The following is a 19294-nucleotide window of genomic DNA, read 5'->3' on the forward strand; positions in this document are numbered from 1 at the left end:
TGAGAATGGCTCAGTGCAAAACAAGGACATTATAATCTTTTTTTTCTCTTAAACTGACATGCCAGAATAAAATGCAATTGGTTACTGCAAAAGGAAAATGAAAGTCTCTGTGGCTACAATAAAACAAAATAATTATTTTTAATAAGCTATTTATCAAAAACGTATCAACAAAAATATGAAAAAAAAAAAATTTAATAAAATTACAAATCTGATCTACACCGTGTGGATATTTAAATGCTATAAGCTTTTAAACACTTCTTTTTTGAGTGAAATACTAAACATTCAGCACTTAATATGAACTATAGAAAAAGTAGAAAATTGCTAAAAAATACCTTACAAAAATAAATTGCGTCCTTGACCCTGGTGAAGCAGTTTACAAATAAATGTTTTGGATCGTTCTCTTAAGTGCTCGTCTAAATGTAACGGAACTATTGTACATTAATTGGTAGCAGCAATGTTTCCTTTTGTTTGTTTTTTGCACTTTCTAAGCTCTAGCAGAAACTGCAATGGATATGGATGGGAATTAGTACAATTACCAGTGTTCTATACAATGAATGTTGATCTACTATTGTAATTGCTTGAGCTAATATAGAAGGCTTACTTATACAAAGGTGTAAGCAGCAAAAACGTACTGTTATCTATGGCAACAGGACATTTAAATTCAACTTAAACATGTTTAATCAAGACTAAAAATGGATTTGTTGCTATGTGTTATAGCACATTTTTGCTGGTAACACCATATACTACGTTTATGGGAAATTTGCTATTCTCATAAAACAAATATTGAAAAGCTCTAATGTATTTACAAGATTCAAATTTAAGTGGATAGGAGAAAAGACAAATTTTACAAATCCAATTTTAGGTGGCAATAAAACAAGTATGAAAAGTTGGCAGAAACAAAAAACAGATCAGAAATGTAAATGACATTCGTGTTGCTGAATGGTCATTAAAGTCCTGTTGCAGCAGTCTCTACACATACCACTCCCTTCTGGATATGACAGAACCATCCACATGGGAAACCAAGTCATCTTCGTTGTCAAAGTTCTGATTATACCTTGAAACCACAGGTATGTTTTTGTCAGTATAATTGTTGACTGGTCTATCAAACTGCTCTTGATATCTGTTATAGCCAACATGATTCCAGTCAGAGTTGTCATCATCATGAAGGTACTCGTTATATATATGATCATTGCTTTTACTGTCAACCTCCTTTTTCATGTTTTGAGGATATGGATCAAGGTCTTCAGGCTGAAAAACATCTATTTGGGACTCTTTCTGCATATCAGAAGGAGGAATGTAGCTCTTAGTAAAATAATCACCACGGAACGTCTGTTTCCTTCTATGGTATAGAACTGCAAATAGTACAGTTACAAGGATCAAGAAAAGGCAACCTCCTACTACGCTGCCAATAATGGTGCCAAAATTTCCATCCTGCATGGTTGCCATGGTTGAAGCTGGCACATGGATCTTTCTGGAAGTCGTTGTTAAGACTGCGTCAATAGCTGAATGGGTCTGTGGAATTGTAGGAGGTGGAGTAGTAGCAGGAGGATCTAATGAAAGAATTAAACATGGATAAACAAAGGAAAATAATGTCAATATTTGCTAGAAGCCAAGGTTGATAATGACAATGAACGGAGTTTTCAATTAACATTTTGGCTGCAAATAAATGTCTGCTTTTTTATGCACAGATGTTGTGTGGCATAATTGAGGGGTTCCTTTTTTGTGTGTGAAACCAGCAAAATAATAAAAATGGAAAATAAAAATACACATTTATCAGTTGAAAACACACAATTAGTAGTTATAAAAAAAATTATTCACAAAATATTTTCACATTTATCCCAGACCAAAAATAGCTGTAGGTTAAGGTACACCTACCAACTACACACAACATCAAGATGGCTACCAAAATTGTGTGTGTGATGTCACTAGCTCCTAGTCAAATTGGACCAGCATGCTCAAAAATTCAGAGCACACATCTGTCGCCACTGGGCGTAGGTGACTGATACACTTTAAATATAAAAGGATGTTTTTCATACTTCACAAATATCATGTGAAACCCTATCCTAAATTTAAATGCATACCATTAATAAAAGTGGCGTAACAATAGCTGTGAACCTGCTGATGCAGCGAGAGCACTGTCATGACATGCATATATAGTCTAAATTAAACTTAATTTTACTAGGATCACTTTGACTTTTGTCTCTTCAGTACATTTAGTATGTGGAGCTATGAGCACTGACCCATGCGGCTTGGCTTCTAAACGTTTGCCGTCTAGAGGCGACCGTATATTTTCACAGCATAGCACATTTAATCCAACATAAAAGGACAGGAATCATGTGTGAGTCATGCAAATTATATTTATCTTATGCTGTGAAGGAATAAAAGCTCCCTCACACTGAAATAAAATGTGAAAAAAATAATCACATTATCAGAAAATAAGTTTGTTTCATAGCTGTCGGTCACTTGGATTTTATTTCCTTATATATGAATGCAACCCACTAGAACAGTGGTTTTCTCCCTTGCTAAATACTCTTTGTAATAGAGGTTTTTTCCTGTCCAGTTTAAGGTAAAAATGCCTTATGACTGAGATAAGGTTTAAAATTCGCGGATATGATAAATATTGCCTTTTGTTCCTTAACAGTGCTTTGGTGTGCCACATATATAGTAACCTGCCCAGCCCTACCATTCACAATAATGCATCAGTGTAACTGGCAGGGTCACGTTTCCCTAAATCGGGTGTTCATTGTATTAGGAGCACCTGTGATTGTTACCTTTGAAACCATAACATCTCTATTTAAGTTTGTTCATGTGGAAGGTTTAAAAGTATAAGGGGGGTCACAATTAATAAGCGAATCACAGTTAGGAAACGGTTATGTAAATTGATACCAAATGATTTATTAGCATCATGTAACAGAGTTGGTTACTATACCATTAGTGATTCTTCTATAAATAATGTACTTCTATTGGCTAGATCTGTGCATTTAATACAGGGAAGCATTTTTGTATTTTGCAGTCATCATCATTATCAAACACAATAAAAGGTCAGAGGAAATCGGTAACATTAAAAGACGTTAGTTATTGTATATGCAGCATGATAAAACAGAAGTCAGGTTATTGAGTCAATGTAGTTGTTAGTCACAGCTGTGAGAAAAAGATGTAGTTACGGATGGGGTTTACAAATTGCCATCACAAATGTGGTCATTGTCCTATTTAGCATTAGACAAACTAGTGCATGACAGTAGCAGAAACATAGACATTGGTCCATATGCTGCCAGAGGTGTATGACAATTTGCACATCCGATGGGTCTTCCATTTTTCTCCATTGTTTTGCACGACATCTGGCAATACACTACAGGTTGAGTCTCCCATATCCAAATATTCTGAAATACGGAATATTTCGAATTACGGAATATTTTTAGCATGACTGAGATAATGAAACCTTTGATTTTTGATGGTTCAATGTACACAAACTTTGTTTAAGGCACAAAATAATTAAAAATAAAGTATAAAATTACCTATAGACTGTGTGTATAAGGTGTATATGAAACATAAATAAAATTCATGTATGTACACAAACTTTGTTTGAGCCACAAAATTATTAAAAATATAGTATAAAATTACCTGCAGGCTGTGTGTATAAGGTGTATGTAACACATAAATGCATTCTGTGTTAAGATTTAGGCCCTATTCCTAAGACATTTCAATGTGGTTTGCAAATATTCCAAAATACGGAATATTCCGATATCCAAAATACCCCTGGTCCCAAGCATTTTGGATATGGGAGACTCAACCTGTATACTATAAAAAAAAAAAAAATTATTATGGGGGCATACAGGGTTTGTGGTTGGAGATAAGTATTTTAAAATTTTAGGCCTTTGGAAAAATATGAGATATGGTAAGAATTTACCCTTGTTATCTCTATTTCTACGAAGTCCATAGGGTTCCACAGGATACCTTGGGGTATAGGCGATGGCGGCAGACATCCAGGCACCACAGAGTTAAATTTTCAGCCTCCCAGGATGCACTGGGGTCCCTCTCCTATACCCCGCCCCCGAGCCTCAGGCCACTCAGTTTCGTTACAAGCCATAGGCCGGAGCAGGAGCAAAAAAAGAGAGAGAAGACAGTCTGGAACACACAAGAATCACATTCTCACCAGAAGGAGACGGAGAAACCGGTGACCAGATCAAAGCCCATCTCCAGTACAGGTGCGACAGGGCGGGAGTCCTGTGGAACCCTATGGACTTCGTAGAAATAGAGATAACAAGGGTAAGTTCTTACCATATCTCATATTTTCTACTTCAGGGTCCATAGGGTATCCACAGGATACCTTGGGGATGTCCCAAAGCAGTATCCTTTAAGGGTGGGGACGCTCCTGTGCTGTAAGGAGAATCCGCCGCCGAAAGGAAGCATCCTGAGAGGCGAAGGTATCAAAAGCATAATACCTTACAAAAATATGGACAGATGACCACGTGGCTGCCAATCACCGCTGAGGCGCCACGTCGAGCTGCCCACGAAGGACCCACAGACCTAGTGGAAGAGCTATAATAGAGGATGGAACAGGAAGACCTGTGAATCCATCCTGCCAAAGTTAGCGGAAACCAGAAAGGACAAAACCGAGAGTCTGATTTCCTAAATGGACTGGTACGGTCAACTTAAATTCTTAGCGCCCGTACCACAGCCAAATAGGCCTCACCAGCAGACAGGACTGGGGAAGTAAAGGCAAGCACTGCCCTGTTCCTAGGAAAGATGAGAAAAAGGGAGGTCTACATGACAGAGCCTCCCATTCTGAGATCCTACTGGCCAAATTAAGAGCCAGAAGGAATACAGTCCTAGCAGTAAGCCATTTGAAATCCACTGAGCCCAGTGGATCAAATGGCGGTCCTCAGAGAGCCCTAAGGACCACAGCCAAATCCCAAGGAGCCACAGGTGGAACAAAGGGATGCTGAATATAACGTACACCCTGCACAAAAGTGCGGACATCAGGAAGAGTAGCAATCCTACACTGAAACCGTACTAACAGGGCAGAAACCTGCACCTTCAGATAAGCAAGGCGAAGACCGTTATCTAAGCCCACCTGTAGGAAAGCCAACCTCTGGATATCCGGAATACCCGAGGAGCCTAGCCTCTAGGGCGACACCTGAAAGAAAGTATTCCATACCTAATGGTAAATTCTTGCAGATAAAAACTTCCGAGCTCTTAGCCTGTTAACTATAGAGCTGGAAAAACTCCTAGACCTTAAGAGGGCAGTCTCCACCACCACACCGTCAAGGACAGACAACCCAGGTCTGGGTATCAGCCAGGATCCTGAGACAACAGGTCCGGGCGTAGAGGCAACAGCTTCGGAGTGTTAACTGAGAGGCTCCGAAGATCTGAGTAATAGTGCCATCTGGCCTACACTGGAGCTATCAGCAGGAGCGTGCCTCCTTCTTGCTATTACTGGAGGAAGAAGGGATAACGGAGGGACGAGGTACACAACTTGGAAGGTCCACTGGACCTACCTACGTCTATCAGAAGAGTCTCATCTCTGAAAGGCTCCACTTGTTCACCAGAAGATTGAACACCTCCTGATAAAGAGGACATTTCCCTGAATGCACGTCTTGACGGCTGAGAAAGCCTGCTTTCCATCTGAGGATTCCTGAATGTACACTGCCGATGACGGCAGGGATAGAGCCTTCCACCCAAGCCAGAATTCGGGACACCACTGTTAGTGTCGCCTGACTTCGGGAACCTCCTAGGTGGTTTACATAAGCCATCATGATGGCGTTGCCAGACTGTACCTGCACGGTATTTCCGTGGAGGACCTGTCCTGCATGCTGGAGAACCTTGAATACTGCTCAGAGTTCTCAGATGTTTATGGGAAGCGCAAAAACTACTGGTGTCCACCTGCCCTGGAACAAGTGTGGACCCGTCACTGCTTCCCAGCCACGGATACTGGCGTCCGTCGTCAGAAGGACCCTGTCCGCAATCCCAAAGGGGGTGCCCCTTGTTTAGGTGAGCTTTCGCAGCCACCAGGCCAGAGAGAGACAAACCTCCGGGGAAAGCCTATTGACTTTATCCTATGGGGCAACCCATCCCATCCGGAGAGGATCAAGTTCTTTAGAGTGAAGCTGGGTACTCTCCACCATGTCGAACAGCGACACCCTGGAACTCAGGAACCACATTGCAAAGTGAATAGACACTCGGCGACTCTGCAGGCAACTGCGTACCTTTGCCTGTAATGCAGAGATCTTTTCCTCAATCACAAAGATCCTCAGATGTTGGGATATGGAGCATCCTCTGAAGAATCAGAGAGGACCATTTCCAGTTTATCAGTCAGCCCTAACGTAGCAACACAGATATTGTCCGTTGCATATGGCACTGAAGTATCTCTGGAGACCGTGGTAACAACAGGAGGTCACTCGGATAGGGTAACAAGCGGACCCCCTGCATCCGCAGGTGGGCTGCCATAACTACCATGACCCTGGTAAACCGTGAGGCCAGACCAAGGGGCAATGCCAGAAACTGGAAATGCTTATCGACCACTGCGAACCTGAGGAAAACACTGGTGTGCTAAGAAAAGAGGGATATTCAGGTAGTCACCCTGAATATATCCAACGACACCACAAAATTCCCAGGCTCCATTGAATGATGGAATGCAGGGTCCCCCTCCCGAACCGAGGAACCCTTAAGAATTTGTTGAAGGATTCGAGGTTGAGAATGTCCTGGTAAGACCCATTGGGTGTCTGTACCAGAAAGAGGATGGAGTAATACCTCGTTCCCCTTTGGGGCAACGGAATAGGTACTATAACTCCTGCCTGGAGCATAGAGTGTAACACCCTCAAAAATTACAGGGCCTTGTCCTGAATTGACAGAAGACCTGTAACGAAAAACCGTCTGGGAGGCTTTTACCGGGAGGAGAGGACATACCTTCAAGAAAATACTTCTCTTACCCCAGTGTCCGTGGTGGTCAGACACCAGCACTGGGCGAACTGGAGAAGCCGGCCTCCAACTCTGGGGGCTCCCGAGAGGAGGCCCGTCCCGTGAGGCTGAAGGCTTATAGTCCAACTTGGGAGTAGGACGTCTTGTACTCCAAGCCTGTTCTTATGGCTGAGCAGATTTCCTGGCTACTGACTGTCTTGGAAAGCTGTATTTTAGACTTACCCTGGCCTCACAGGGCCGAAAAGACAAAGCCCCAGACCCTGATGGGACTGTAGCCGATGGCAGACACGCAGACGTAGCTGCTGCCTGCAGGGCCACAATTGCGTCCAGACGAGGGCCAAACAGGACTTGTCCCGTAAAAGGCAAAGCATTCCAAATGGAATCTGCGTCCGCTTTCCAAGAGCGCAACCACAGGGAGCGGCAAGCCGCTACTGCTGCCGAGGAGATTCTGGAAAGGAGTAGGCTATATGTAAGACCGTCTCATTATGAACGTGGCAAAGTCTCTGAGAATTTGCCACTATCCACCTGCTCTGCTGGAGAGTCAGTGTGCAGAGATCCAGTTACCTACTCAGTGTTCCACGGCTCTGGCCCCCCAGCACACGGCCATAGCCGGCCTGGAAGCCCCTCCAGCAAGGGAATATTGGATTTTAGATATATTTGCACCTTGCAATCTGGAACCTCCTTCAAAGAGGACCTGGAGGGCATGGGCAACGTAGCACTCCTCACTAGGCGTGTAACATGAGAATCTACCCGTAAAGGTAACTCCCATTCGGAAATGTAATTATCCGCAAAAGGGGTATGCAAAAGGTCAACCGTTTTTGAGGCTGGAACCGCTTACCCGGATTTTCCACGCCTCCTCTAAATGATCCACCTGACCAGATAGAGGAATTACAGTGGCAACACCCTTATCCTTAAAGAAGGCATATTTGGATTTAGCCACGGGGGATATGTAATAACCAAAGCCGCACGGACTGCCTGTAGAAGGCCAGGTATATAGACTTTAGACCCAGACTACGCCTCCTTTGCACTAAGGGGCTCGTGTCTGAAAAAGTCAATAATGTCACCATCATCAGACGTCATGTCTTTACCCGTCTGAGACCCGAAAGGCCGTTTAGAAGGCCGAAATGGTGACTCCCCCTGTAAAACGTCCATCAGGTGCTATACCATTTGGACAATAAATTCACCCACACAGGCTCCTGCGAGACCTGGAGGGGCAAAAAACAGGATACACTGGGGTACCATCAACTGTCCAGGGACCCCTGCATGTGATGAGACCACCACAGGCTGCGATAACCCCTATGGGGAAACGCAGGGGGCGTTGTCCACAAAAGCTGTAAGCATCTTAGCCAGCCGAGGGCGGTCCCCTTTTTTTTTTTTTTTTTTGTGCAGGCACAGTGACAGAAATGGGGCATGATATATAATACAACATGCCCTCCATAAACCCTCAGCGTCTACATATCCCTCCGCTAACTGCACATGATATCAGTACATTATAGCTGGAAGAGGATATCCTCGTTCACTTTCCGACATGAGGAGTGTGAACGGAGCGTATGTGACCTCCCACACAGAAAAACCACGTTTACTGTGAGATAATAAACACCCTGCAACACCGCACCGCACCGCAAGGGCTGTAGCAGAACAACAGGGAAAGTACAGGCAAACAGCGCTAGCATTTAAGTCACATACAATGCACAGATAACATCCTGCATTACAAGCACTGCGATCAACTACACAGACCAGAGCCTGGTAGGAAACAGTGCTGCATACACTGACCTTAATTGAAGGAGAGGTATGCCGGGGGACCCGGACCGCAATGGCATCTGTATCAGCTTCCAGCAGCGTTTGCCATCCCCAGCACATGTAGTGAGAAAATGGCCACCGAGGAGCAGAGAGAAGGCAGGGCCCGGGGGAGGAGCGCTGACACAGCCTGCTCAGACCGCTGTGGAATGGCACTGTGCAGCGGGGGAGACGCCGGCTGTGAGATAGGGAAGGCGTTCTCCCCTGGCGTGCTATTAACCCCTGGGACGCCGCGCTGTACCGCACATGCTGCGGCCCGCTGTCCCTGGTGGTCTAGTGGAAGGCGCAGGATCAGTACCTGGCCCCACGCGCAGCCGGTCCCCAGGGAGCCCCCTGCCTGGGGACCAAACAGGACTGTGTTACCGGCGGGTGCCCACCGCGGGACCCCGCCGCTTACCTTGTTCCCCGTGCATCCGGCCACAGTCCAGGTAGCCGGGGATCACCGCTAGCTGTGACCCCAGCTACCTACCAGCATCCCCGGATCAGTACCGGCGTTCTGGTACCGGCGGGGTGTAGGAGTGACAGCATGGACGTCAATACTGACTGTCCTATGCTGGAGCACTCTAGTTGTGCAGCCACAGCTGCGAAGAAATATTCAGGGGCCTTAAAAAGACCCCCCTCTGTACGGTGCGACTGGTCCGGCCAGGCACCTACGAAAACTGAGTGGCCTGAGGCTCGGGGGCGGGGTATAGGAGAGGGACCCCAGTGCATCCTGGGAGGCTGAAAATTTAACTCTGTGGTGCCTGGATGTCTGCCGCCATCGCCTATACCCCAAGGTATCCTGTGGATACCCTATGGACCCTGAAGTAGAAAAGTTTTGTGTGAAAAAAAAAAAAAGCAGTTTGGTTCATGGAGATAAATGTGGACGTACTATTAGAGGTTTGGGTTACTTATTATGACGAGTTGTATTTTGTATCTCATGATTAAGACCCATTTTCCCAAATCTACGACATGCTCACCTGCAATAACTTTCATTTGTGACTCTACCCAAGAAAACTATTTCTATAGCAGGAAAATGGGGCTCTCTTTTTTTTCCAATACTCTATTTTAAACCCAAGGATACTTTAAGGAGTCACAAGAGACTTTAGTTGGTCTCCCCTAGTGGCAGAACTAATATATCTACTGTTACTGGATTTCTAATTGAAATGATAAGTAGACTAACATCAGATTGACTTTGCCTGATTCAGGCAGCCTCTGCTATTATTAATGCATTTCATTAAATTAATACTCTTATCAAAAGGGGCCACAAGTATTAATGGATTTATTAAACAGTGGGACCAACACTTGTTAAATCTGCTATTATGGCATACCATGATATTTTGTAGTATGATATGCACCAATCAGCCATAACATGAAAACCACTGACAGATGAAATGAATAACATTGATTATCTCATTACAATGGCACCTGTCAAGGGGTGGGATATAACAGACTGCAAGTGAACATGCAGTTCTTGAAGTTGTTGGAAGCAGGAAAATTTGGCAGGAGTAAGGATTTCAGCAACAAGTACCAAATTGCGATGGCTAGACGACTAGCTCAGAGCATCTACAAAATGGCAGGTCTTGTGGGGTGTTCCGTGTAGGCAGTGTTTAGTACCTACCAAAAACAGTCCAAAGAAGGAAGGACACCAGTGTAACGGCGACAGGGTCATGGAAGCCCAACGCTCATTGGGAGTGAAGGCTAGCCTGTCTGGTCTTATACCACAAAAAAGCTACTGTAGCACAAATTGCAGGAAAAGTTAAAGCTGGCTATGATAGAATAGTGATAGAACACTCAGTGCATCGTAGCTTGCGCTGAAAGCGCCTACAATGGGCACGTGAGTGTCAGAACTAGACCATGGAGCAATGTAAGAAGGTGGCCTGGCCTAATGAACAACATTTTTTTTTACATCACCTGGACAGCCGGGTGTGTGTCGTTTACCTGGGAAAGAGATGGCATCAGAATGCACTATGGGAAGAAGGCAAGCCGGTGGAAGCAGTGTGATGCACTGGGCAATGTTCTGCTGTGAAACTTTGGGTCCTGGCATTCATGTGTATGTTACTTTGACATATAACACCTACCTAAACATTGTTGCAGACAAAGTACACCCCTTCATGGCAACGATATTGCCTGATGGCAGTGGCCCGTTTCAGCAGGATAATGCGCCCTATTAAGACTTCAAAAATTGTTCAGGAATGGTTTGAGGAACATGACAAAGAGTTCAAGGTGTTGACTTGGCCTCCAAATTCCCCAGTTCTCTGAAAAGTCTGACGTACAGTATGGAGGCCCCACCTCACAACATACAGGACTTTAAGGATCTGCTGCTCACCACTTGGTGCCAGATACCACAGGACACCTTCAGAGGTCATGTGGAGTTCATGCCTCGAAGGGACAGTGCTGTTTGGTGACACAATATTCTGCAGTTGATTTTTATTTTTGGCAGATGGGTGTATACATACACCTGGGTGACAGGTACCATGGTATTAATGTTAAAATATAGTGTCTGCTTCTTACTGTTTATGCTCTATTCTGACAGACAAAATATCTGAATATGGTTTGAGCTATCTTGCCAGACAAAAGTAGGACTACAAAGTCTGTCATTTTTTGTGATAAACTACACAGTTTAAATAACTGCTATTTGAAAATATGGAATAGGGGTTTGAAACCATGAGGATTAAAAACGTGATTATTCATGTGAGGTTTTGTCTCTAGTAAATCTTACGTTTTCAAGGGCAGTTCAGTAAATTACTACTATACAATACTTGATAGTGCATAGCTTGTTTATTTACAACTTCAAATAAATACCAGCATTGTCTCTATCTGGATCTGCAGGGTCTTTACATTCAGAGAATAGGCTGAGAAAGTTGGACAGATGTTCTTCGCGTCATACAGTATACAGGAATAGTGTTTGACACCTCAATCTCCCTGCACTAGTTTTATAGGAACCGCTACCAATACTCTCTGCTGTTAATCTATAGATTCGCAGAAAGGTGAGATTTAACACCTAACATGCAAAAGCAGTCAAGCTAGTATATATTAATTTCTGCATTCAAAATACATGCGAACAACATACTGTACGTACAGTGTTAAAATAGAGAGTAGAGAGGATACTGGTATTAAAATTCTAATGCTACTAAAGTTACTAATATAAGGAAGTGTGAGGGATTACTGTACAAGAATGCTATGAATATACTGCTAAATAATTTAGACTCCTAGGAGACAGTGACACGTTCACTTTTATTCTTGGACTAGAGTGCTGCTAATTTTATTGCAGAATAAAATGATCTTTTACATACAACTGGGAATGCACAAAATAGATTCTCATTTTACATCCTTTTCCACATGGAACACTTCCAAACCTCTATGTGATCTAATTTCATAGTGTCTTTGTTTGTCGGGAGGCTTGCCACCTAGCAACAACTGGTGGGTTAGGCAAGCCTCCCGACTTCGTTGAGAAAGAAGACTACTTTCACTTTCCTTGTGGCACAGCCGGAGGAGCGGGGCCATGCACACACCAGCAGGTTGGTCACGTGCATACACAGAAATAAAAGCGTTAGGCACCACCCACTGAGTCACATTTTACCTCAGCGCTGGAAGATGAAGGACACAGTGTCTGTCTCTGCCGCAGACACTTTAGTCTTGTCCCCATCCCATAGTAAAAGACTGAGGCAGCCCTCTCATAGTTTATCTGAGGCTGCTAATGATTCCTCTTCGTATGAGGACATTTTATTTAAAAGAAGGAAATTATTTAACCCTGTCAGGTCGGAGGATAGCAGGGCTACGTCTGAGGAGGAAGGAGCCAGTCAGGTTGTGGAGTCTTTTTCCCTCCCCGCCTCTTCACACAGAGTGTTGACAAAATGCACTTCTAAAAATAAATAAAAAAGGTAGTGTTTATTCCAGAGAGGCCTGTTCAGGACAAAAATCATCGCTTTCCCAGGTATTGCCTGTAGCTGGAATACCTCCAAGGTCTGCAGCAGAACACCTTCTCCTGCCCCTGACTGGCACACTTTTCCTGTCACAGACATTGTGCGCAACAGCGCTCTCATAAAAGGGCTGGTTAGAAGCGTTCACTGCCCCCCAACTCACTCCTATAAGAACAACAGTTATCCCTCTGTGGACTTGGAGTCAGAGGAGGTGACTAGAACTAGCGTGTCCTCTCACAGAGGCCAATATAGTGACCTGCAAATGGCCCAGGTAGCATTAGCAGGCAGAACCCCCCTTATAGGATATACACATCTCACTGGGCTTGGGCGAGCACTTAGGTGAATCACTCTTGTCGGGGATAAGGCCCAGAGTGATATTATAGATAATTTACTTATACACGCTGAGGGCCCACTATTGTTTGTCCTAGACAAAGCAGTGTGCAAAGAGTGTGCATGTGACGAGCGTGAGCATTGCAGTGACGCATATGCACATCCTGTGGCTCCGCCGCGGTATGAGAGAAGGTAAGTGAAGGTTTCTTTCACTTTACCTTCTCAGCGAAGTTGGGATGCTGTACACCTAACCCAGCAGCTGTTGGCAATCCTATTCCCTAGAACAAAGTTTGCAGATCATAAATTCCTGCAAATGGGTTGGCGCTTGGGATCTGGGCAGTCAGAATCTCGACACCGGCATCCCGCAGCCTAAACCTAACCCTCTCCCACCTAGGGGTCTATTTATTAAGACTCCACATACCGTGGAGTTAATGTCACTTCTGCTTCGCCTACTACCGCTGCGAAGCAGGAGCTGGCTACCGCGGATATTAATAATGGAACCACCGAGGAGGGTGAGCGTTAAGTCACCCCCTGGGCGGTGTACGCAGCATAGTAAAGAGACACAGGACTCAACATCACCAGGCTCTCCGGAGTCCTGTGCAGCAGGAAGCAGAGGAGAGTGTTTTTTTTTTTTTTTTTCAACAATCTTTATTAATAAACATCCAAACTGACACAACTCAAGTCCTGCTGCTCCAGTGAGGAGAAGCAGATAACGGCAGCTACAGGAGGCGATATCATCACTGGAGAAGACACCCGACGGTAAGTGCCCTCTCCTCTTAGTAATACCTGGGACACTTAGCGCTGCCATAGCGGTCTATGGCAGCACTAAGTGCCCCAGGTGCAGTGCGATATTGTAGCCTGCACTTAGCGCTGGCAGGCTGCAGGCAGAGAAAATCCCTTTAGTACATACTAAGCAGTACTATGTAAAGGGATTTTCTCTGTCTCTAGCATTTCTAACCCCTTATCTCCCCTTAGTATATAAACCCCCTAGTGCCTAACCCTCCCGCTAGTGATTAAACCCTAACCCTCCCCCTAGTACTTAACACTAACAGTCTCCCTAACCCCACTACTTACCATCGGGGTGCCAGGATTCCGATTGGTGTCGTGATTCCCACGTCAGCATTTTGAGCGCTAGCATCTCGACAGCCGGGTTGGTGACTACATCCCCTGCAAACTAGTATTTTGTATGACTGGTGACTTTTTAAAAACAGTGTTCATATTCGGCTAAACACCCTAAGCATGTAGTAGATGGTGTGGTCTCTGCTACGGGAAAGCTCTCCTGTTATCTGAAGTTCATTCACACCAAGTCTTGTCCTCATCCATAACACAGAATATAGCGTCTCTATTTAATGCTACTGATAAGACAACACTAGCTCAGTTCTACTGCTTTGTCAGCTCACTGAGCAAATCAGCTCCTGGCTTCAGGTAACACAGGGTTTGTCCAAAGGCAAACAACACAGTAAGCTATTATTGAACTACAGTTCCCAACATGCTTGCCAGCTGTATGGCGTTTTTTATAAAAGTCATCAAAATTAGTGTCATGTTAAAAAATCAGCTAATGAGATAATGAAAGGAGTTCCATAGTTTTCAAGATTTAACAAACATTTTCAAGGATGCTTTGCTGCAAGGCAAGATCACAGACACAAAATGCACTGTTTATCTCGTACTTGCTCTATAAAATGTGCCCAGCCAGAGAACAAAGTGCCAGCTCCAGAGCAACATTTAACTGGTCAGTATTCCACAGGTAATAGCTCTGAACTGTTAAATAGGAAATATTTCAAAATATGCACAAATCCTTCATCTAATTCTAGCAAACATAAAACCATTTTCTTCCATATATCTTTATTATTCGACGGAAACTATAATCCAAAAGGTATCCTCCCAATGCCCAAACATTTGCATGTGCTGCAAAACACAACACTGACATAATGTAAAGTAGTCTACAAAAAAGTGTCCATGGAAATTGTTAATGCAGTGTTCTAACATTATTATGGCATTAATCACCTGACAAACATGCTGGAAATTGTAGCTCATCCATGTACATTTGCAGGGGAGCAACTGGAAAATACTGCAGCAAATATATTATGGAGATCTGTTAGTTCACTTGTTGCACCATAACCAGGGCAACTGGGGTGTTTAAAACCTTTCATATATTTGAAAGCACAGGCATGCCATCAGTCACAGGATACAAACAGTAATGAAACCAGCTCCCTAATGGTGCGTACACACGGGACGATCAGTCAGTGAAAACGATATCGCTGACTGATCGTCCTGCACTTTCTCGGTGGGCTGGATGATTGTTATCATTCATCCAGCACACCACCAACGACAGGCCAGCGACCCGCTAGTCGATATCAACCAGGGGCGATGGTCGATATAGTTATTATCCATAAGTGCCCGCGCATCGCTGGTCACCAAAAAATGAACTATCGGAACGATAACGATCTCTTAATCATTCATATCGTGCATTTTTATTGTACAGTGCGTACGCACCATTAGACGAAGACAATAAAAGAATTTTCAAACCCCCTTACCTGGAATACATCACTAGATGGCGATCTTAAGCAGCAAATTAACTAAAACAGACAAGAAATGAAAAGTCCTGGCTACTAGAGGCCACTAGTTGGCAGGAGCTTGTTAGTGAATATGGGGCTAGGACCAGTGGTTCCCAAACTTTTTCAAATCATGGCCCCCCTAGAGTATCAGCATATTTTCCATGGCACCCCTGGGCCAAAAGTTTCTTATTGAGAAATTTGGCAAAAATTAAATGAAGTAAATTGTGTTTATACTGTATGTCACTCTAAAGGGGCATACACACAAGACGATGTCTTTGAACGATATGAATCATAACATTCAACGATACATCGTTCATATCGTTCCGTGTGTATGCAATGAACGACCAAAGATGCGCGCTATCGCTGGAAGTTAACGATATCTTTGGTCGTCCGTATATGCAGGCCAATTTGGACAATACCTTCAAGAATTGCCTGGTCAGAGATGTGGCAGGATATCTTTCACCCAATATCGTTTGTCCTGCACTACAGAAAGTTCAAAGGAAATCTTTCACCAATATCGTTCATACAGCACATGGTCCCGTGTGTAAGCAGCTTTAGGGTCAGTTATGTGGTGACAGGGCTGCGCTTCTTTTTGTCCACATATATTTTGATAGGCAAAACCAGTGCTGGTGGCTGCCAATGAGACTGACTAAAAACCATTTTATTTGGTACTGGACCACCAACTCAAGGCACCCCTGCAAGTGCCCTGAGGCACCCCAGTTTGGGAACCACTGGGCTAGACGTATCAAGCCTTGGAGAGTGATAAAGTACCAACCAATCAGCTCCTTACTGCCATTTTACAGGCTGTATTTTAAAAAATGACAGTTAGGAGCTGATTGGTTGGAACTTTGTATATCACCACATTATCACTCTCCAGGGCTTGATACATCCCCCCCCCCACAGTCATCTCTAAAAATTTTAAGCCTGGCAATGAGAAATTCTGTACAGTAATAATGGTGGTAACTAGCAGAGAAGCAATTAACTCAGTCACTATTCAGAAAGTAGCATGTGCTGACTAGCAACCCCAAACAACAGAAGTCTTCTATACAGCCACAGTTTCTGATAGCTACTCTCCTTCTCTGGGGACCTCCCAGGTAGGGCTGGCCATCAGCCATTGATAGTTAACCACTGATCATCGATTGTTTTGCCATTGATATCAACTCCACTCCCAACGTAACCCTCGAAGCCCCACCCCTCGACTGTGATTAGTCTGCTGCCCCTTGAATCAGAGAGCAGGAATGAAACATTGGTGGGAGAAACTCGTTGGAGAGAGTAAATACTGTGCAGTACAGTATATAAAGGTCTGATTTAATAACCAGTGATTTGCGTGTTATCACTTGTTACTAATCTTAAATGGTGCTCCAACCAATCAGCTCCTAACTGCCATTTTTCAAACTAAGGGATCTATTCATGTATAAAATGAAATGGATACTGGTAATTACCACTATATAATCGCATCATATCAATGCAATATCAATCTGAGATTTCTCCACGTCGGTAACCCCTTCTATGAATAGTTGGAAGCAGAGAAGATTCCTGTTATGACTGATAGAGGGGTTTTTACTGCTATATGAATAGACTCCATAGCCTGTAAAGTGACAGTTAGGAGCAGATTGGTTGGAGCACCATTTAAGATTAGAGTGATAACAAACATTTCACTCGTTATTAAATTAGGCCATAAATACTGTACAGCACAGTATATTTATTCTCTCCAACGAGTCACCCTTTGCAAACGTTTCAGTTTTTTTATTTAATTTTGTATATTTATTAGGTAGAGTCCGATATGTCATAAACTAACTTCTAATCAAATCATCATCTCTAATATAGCCAGTGGTTTTTGGTTACACAGTACCGGCGTCTTTTTTTCTCTTTAAGTCTAAGTTTTAATTCTTTTAATCGGTTACAAAAACAGTAACAAATTCTTGAAATCATTTAAGAAATAATTAAAATACCATCTGCACACTTATCCACAGCATGGAAGCGAATATAATGCTGTATCATCTTTAGGTGAGCACGGGCAGCGTTTTTTCGGAGTAGCAGTAAATTTTTCATAGAGAAAAAAATGAGCACTGAAGATAACCGTCACAATCACTATCAATATCTATGTCCCCTTCTAATAGGCATGCATCAAAAACCCAAAGAAATAGTGACACACACACACACACACACACACACACACACACACACACACACACACACACACACAGGCAGACATTACAAAATACAAACTCACCTAAAATAGTGATGATCTTTTGATCACTTTTCTGACCAAGGGCATTGGCCACTCTGCACATATATGTCCCAGAAACATTGTGAGTTAGAGGGTAGTTGAAATGTAGTGTATTATTGACAGACAATAAATCGTCAGGCCAGTTTCCATCTAACCTGTATTAACAGGAATTAAAAACATGTTAAATCAGGATGTCCAGGGCAACATATACACATTTTAGTAGATGGTTAAAAATAATAATATAGTTTAAACAATCAATCACTTTGGATTATGTGGGACAGAATAAAGTTAAGCCAGTAAAATAAATGTAACATACAATATTATGCTGTAGAGTACCCTTTTAAAAAAAACAACAACAAAAAAACACCTATGGCCCTAACCACTGGCGCTAAAAAAAAAAAAAAAAAAGAATTCAATAAAATTTTAAATACTTGTAAAACCATGTAGGTAGGTATGGGGATTGAACTTGTTGGTTCCAATCAGGGCCGTAACTAAGGCGGTGCAACTGCACAGGGCAACACAGGGCAAGGGGCGCTATTCGAGCCGGTCAATTTAATTATTGTGTATTATCACTGCAGCCATACGGATTCACACTGTATTTCGCAGGGACACCTGGATAACAGCGGTACAACGGGATTGGTACCCCTTCATTTTTGTCAAATCAGATATGTCATACCCCTCACCCATGAGGCCACGCCTCTTTTTCAGGGATGTGTCTTATGTCCCTATTTGAGAAAACGTAGGAAGGGGTGGGGTCAATGCTCTTTTTGGCCCAGGCCACCAAAAAGTCTAGTTAATGCTCTGGTTCCATTCATGTGCTTCTGTGGTAAAGAGTTTGTAGCACAGGCTTTAGGACACAATACATATTTGTTTTCATTAAAGATAATGCCCTGGGGACCTAGGTTGTAGGTAATATTCATGTTTAAATAATTTAAATGGAGAACCTGCTCCACTTTATACCACTACCTCTCACACCAAGAAAGGCTCCTACTGCTGCCTTTATACCGACGCTTCATAGCCCCCACAGCCTCAATGCCCTCAACAGTCATTTGGAGCACATGGCACTTTCAAAATGTATCTTCTAATTATTATGGCCAGCACTTGACTTGATTGGGTGGTTCATGCACATAACTGCCAATGTTTAAGTAGGACTGCAGGAGCTAAACAATATGCAAGATTTTTTTTCGTTAACCAGTGACTAGCTGCCATCTTGTTTTCTGTGAGCCCAGGACTGGTATATTTAAAGACACTTTATTTTGCTGGCAGCTGAGATGATCCAGAGATCATTCGATTTCCTGTATACACCCTACACAATTATCGTTCCTATCAGAATGACACATTTCCTAAAGATCAATTAGGTGATTTTTTTATTACATGCAGTTTGCCAGATGATATCTGTACACATCGCATATGTTGCGTTTGTACCTACGAATGTCACGCAGCACTCCTCATGTCGGGAGTCAATGTGTCTGGTTTATAAACAACAGTCGGTTGCATGTACTGTGTACACACTGTGCAATAATCCGACTGACCAGCCGAGAACTGGCTGATTGGCCCGATAA

General features: G+C 43.4%; 1 protein-coding gene across 1 annotated transcript in view; it reads right to left on the reverse strand.

Annotated features, from left to right (window-relative positions):
• Positions 1-219: 219 nt before the first annotated feature.
• The window catches only part of NECTIN3 (nectin cell adhesion molecule 3), a 120265-nt gene continuing 101190 nt past the window's right edge, over positions 220-19294 (reverse strand). The window contains exons 5-6 of the mRNA XM_088442156.1: positions 17736-17887; positions 220-1550 (exon numbers count right to left, since the gene is read on the reverse strand). Coding sequence (XP_088298282.1) covers positions 970-1550; positions 17736-17887 — 733 coding nt within the window. The 3' untranslated portion in view covers positions 220-969. The remainder of the gene's footprint in view (positions 1551-17735; positions 17888-19294) is intronic.

This window comes from Taudactylus pleione, unplaced genomic scaffold (assembly GCF_031769625.1).
Source record: "Taudactylus pleione unplaced genomic scaffold, aTauple2 ptg000305l, whole genome shotgun sequence".
In the NCBI taxonomy this organism is placed as follows: domain Eukaryota; kingdom Metazoa; phylum Chordata; class Amphibia; order Anura; family Myobatrachidae; genus Taudactylus; species Taudactylus pleione.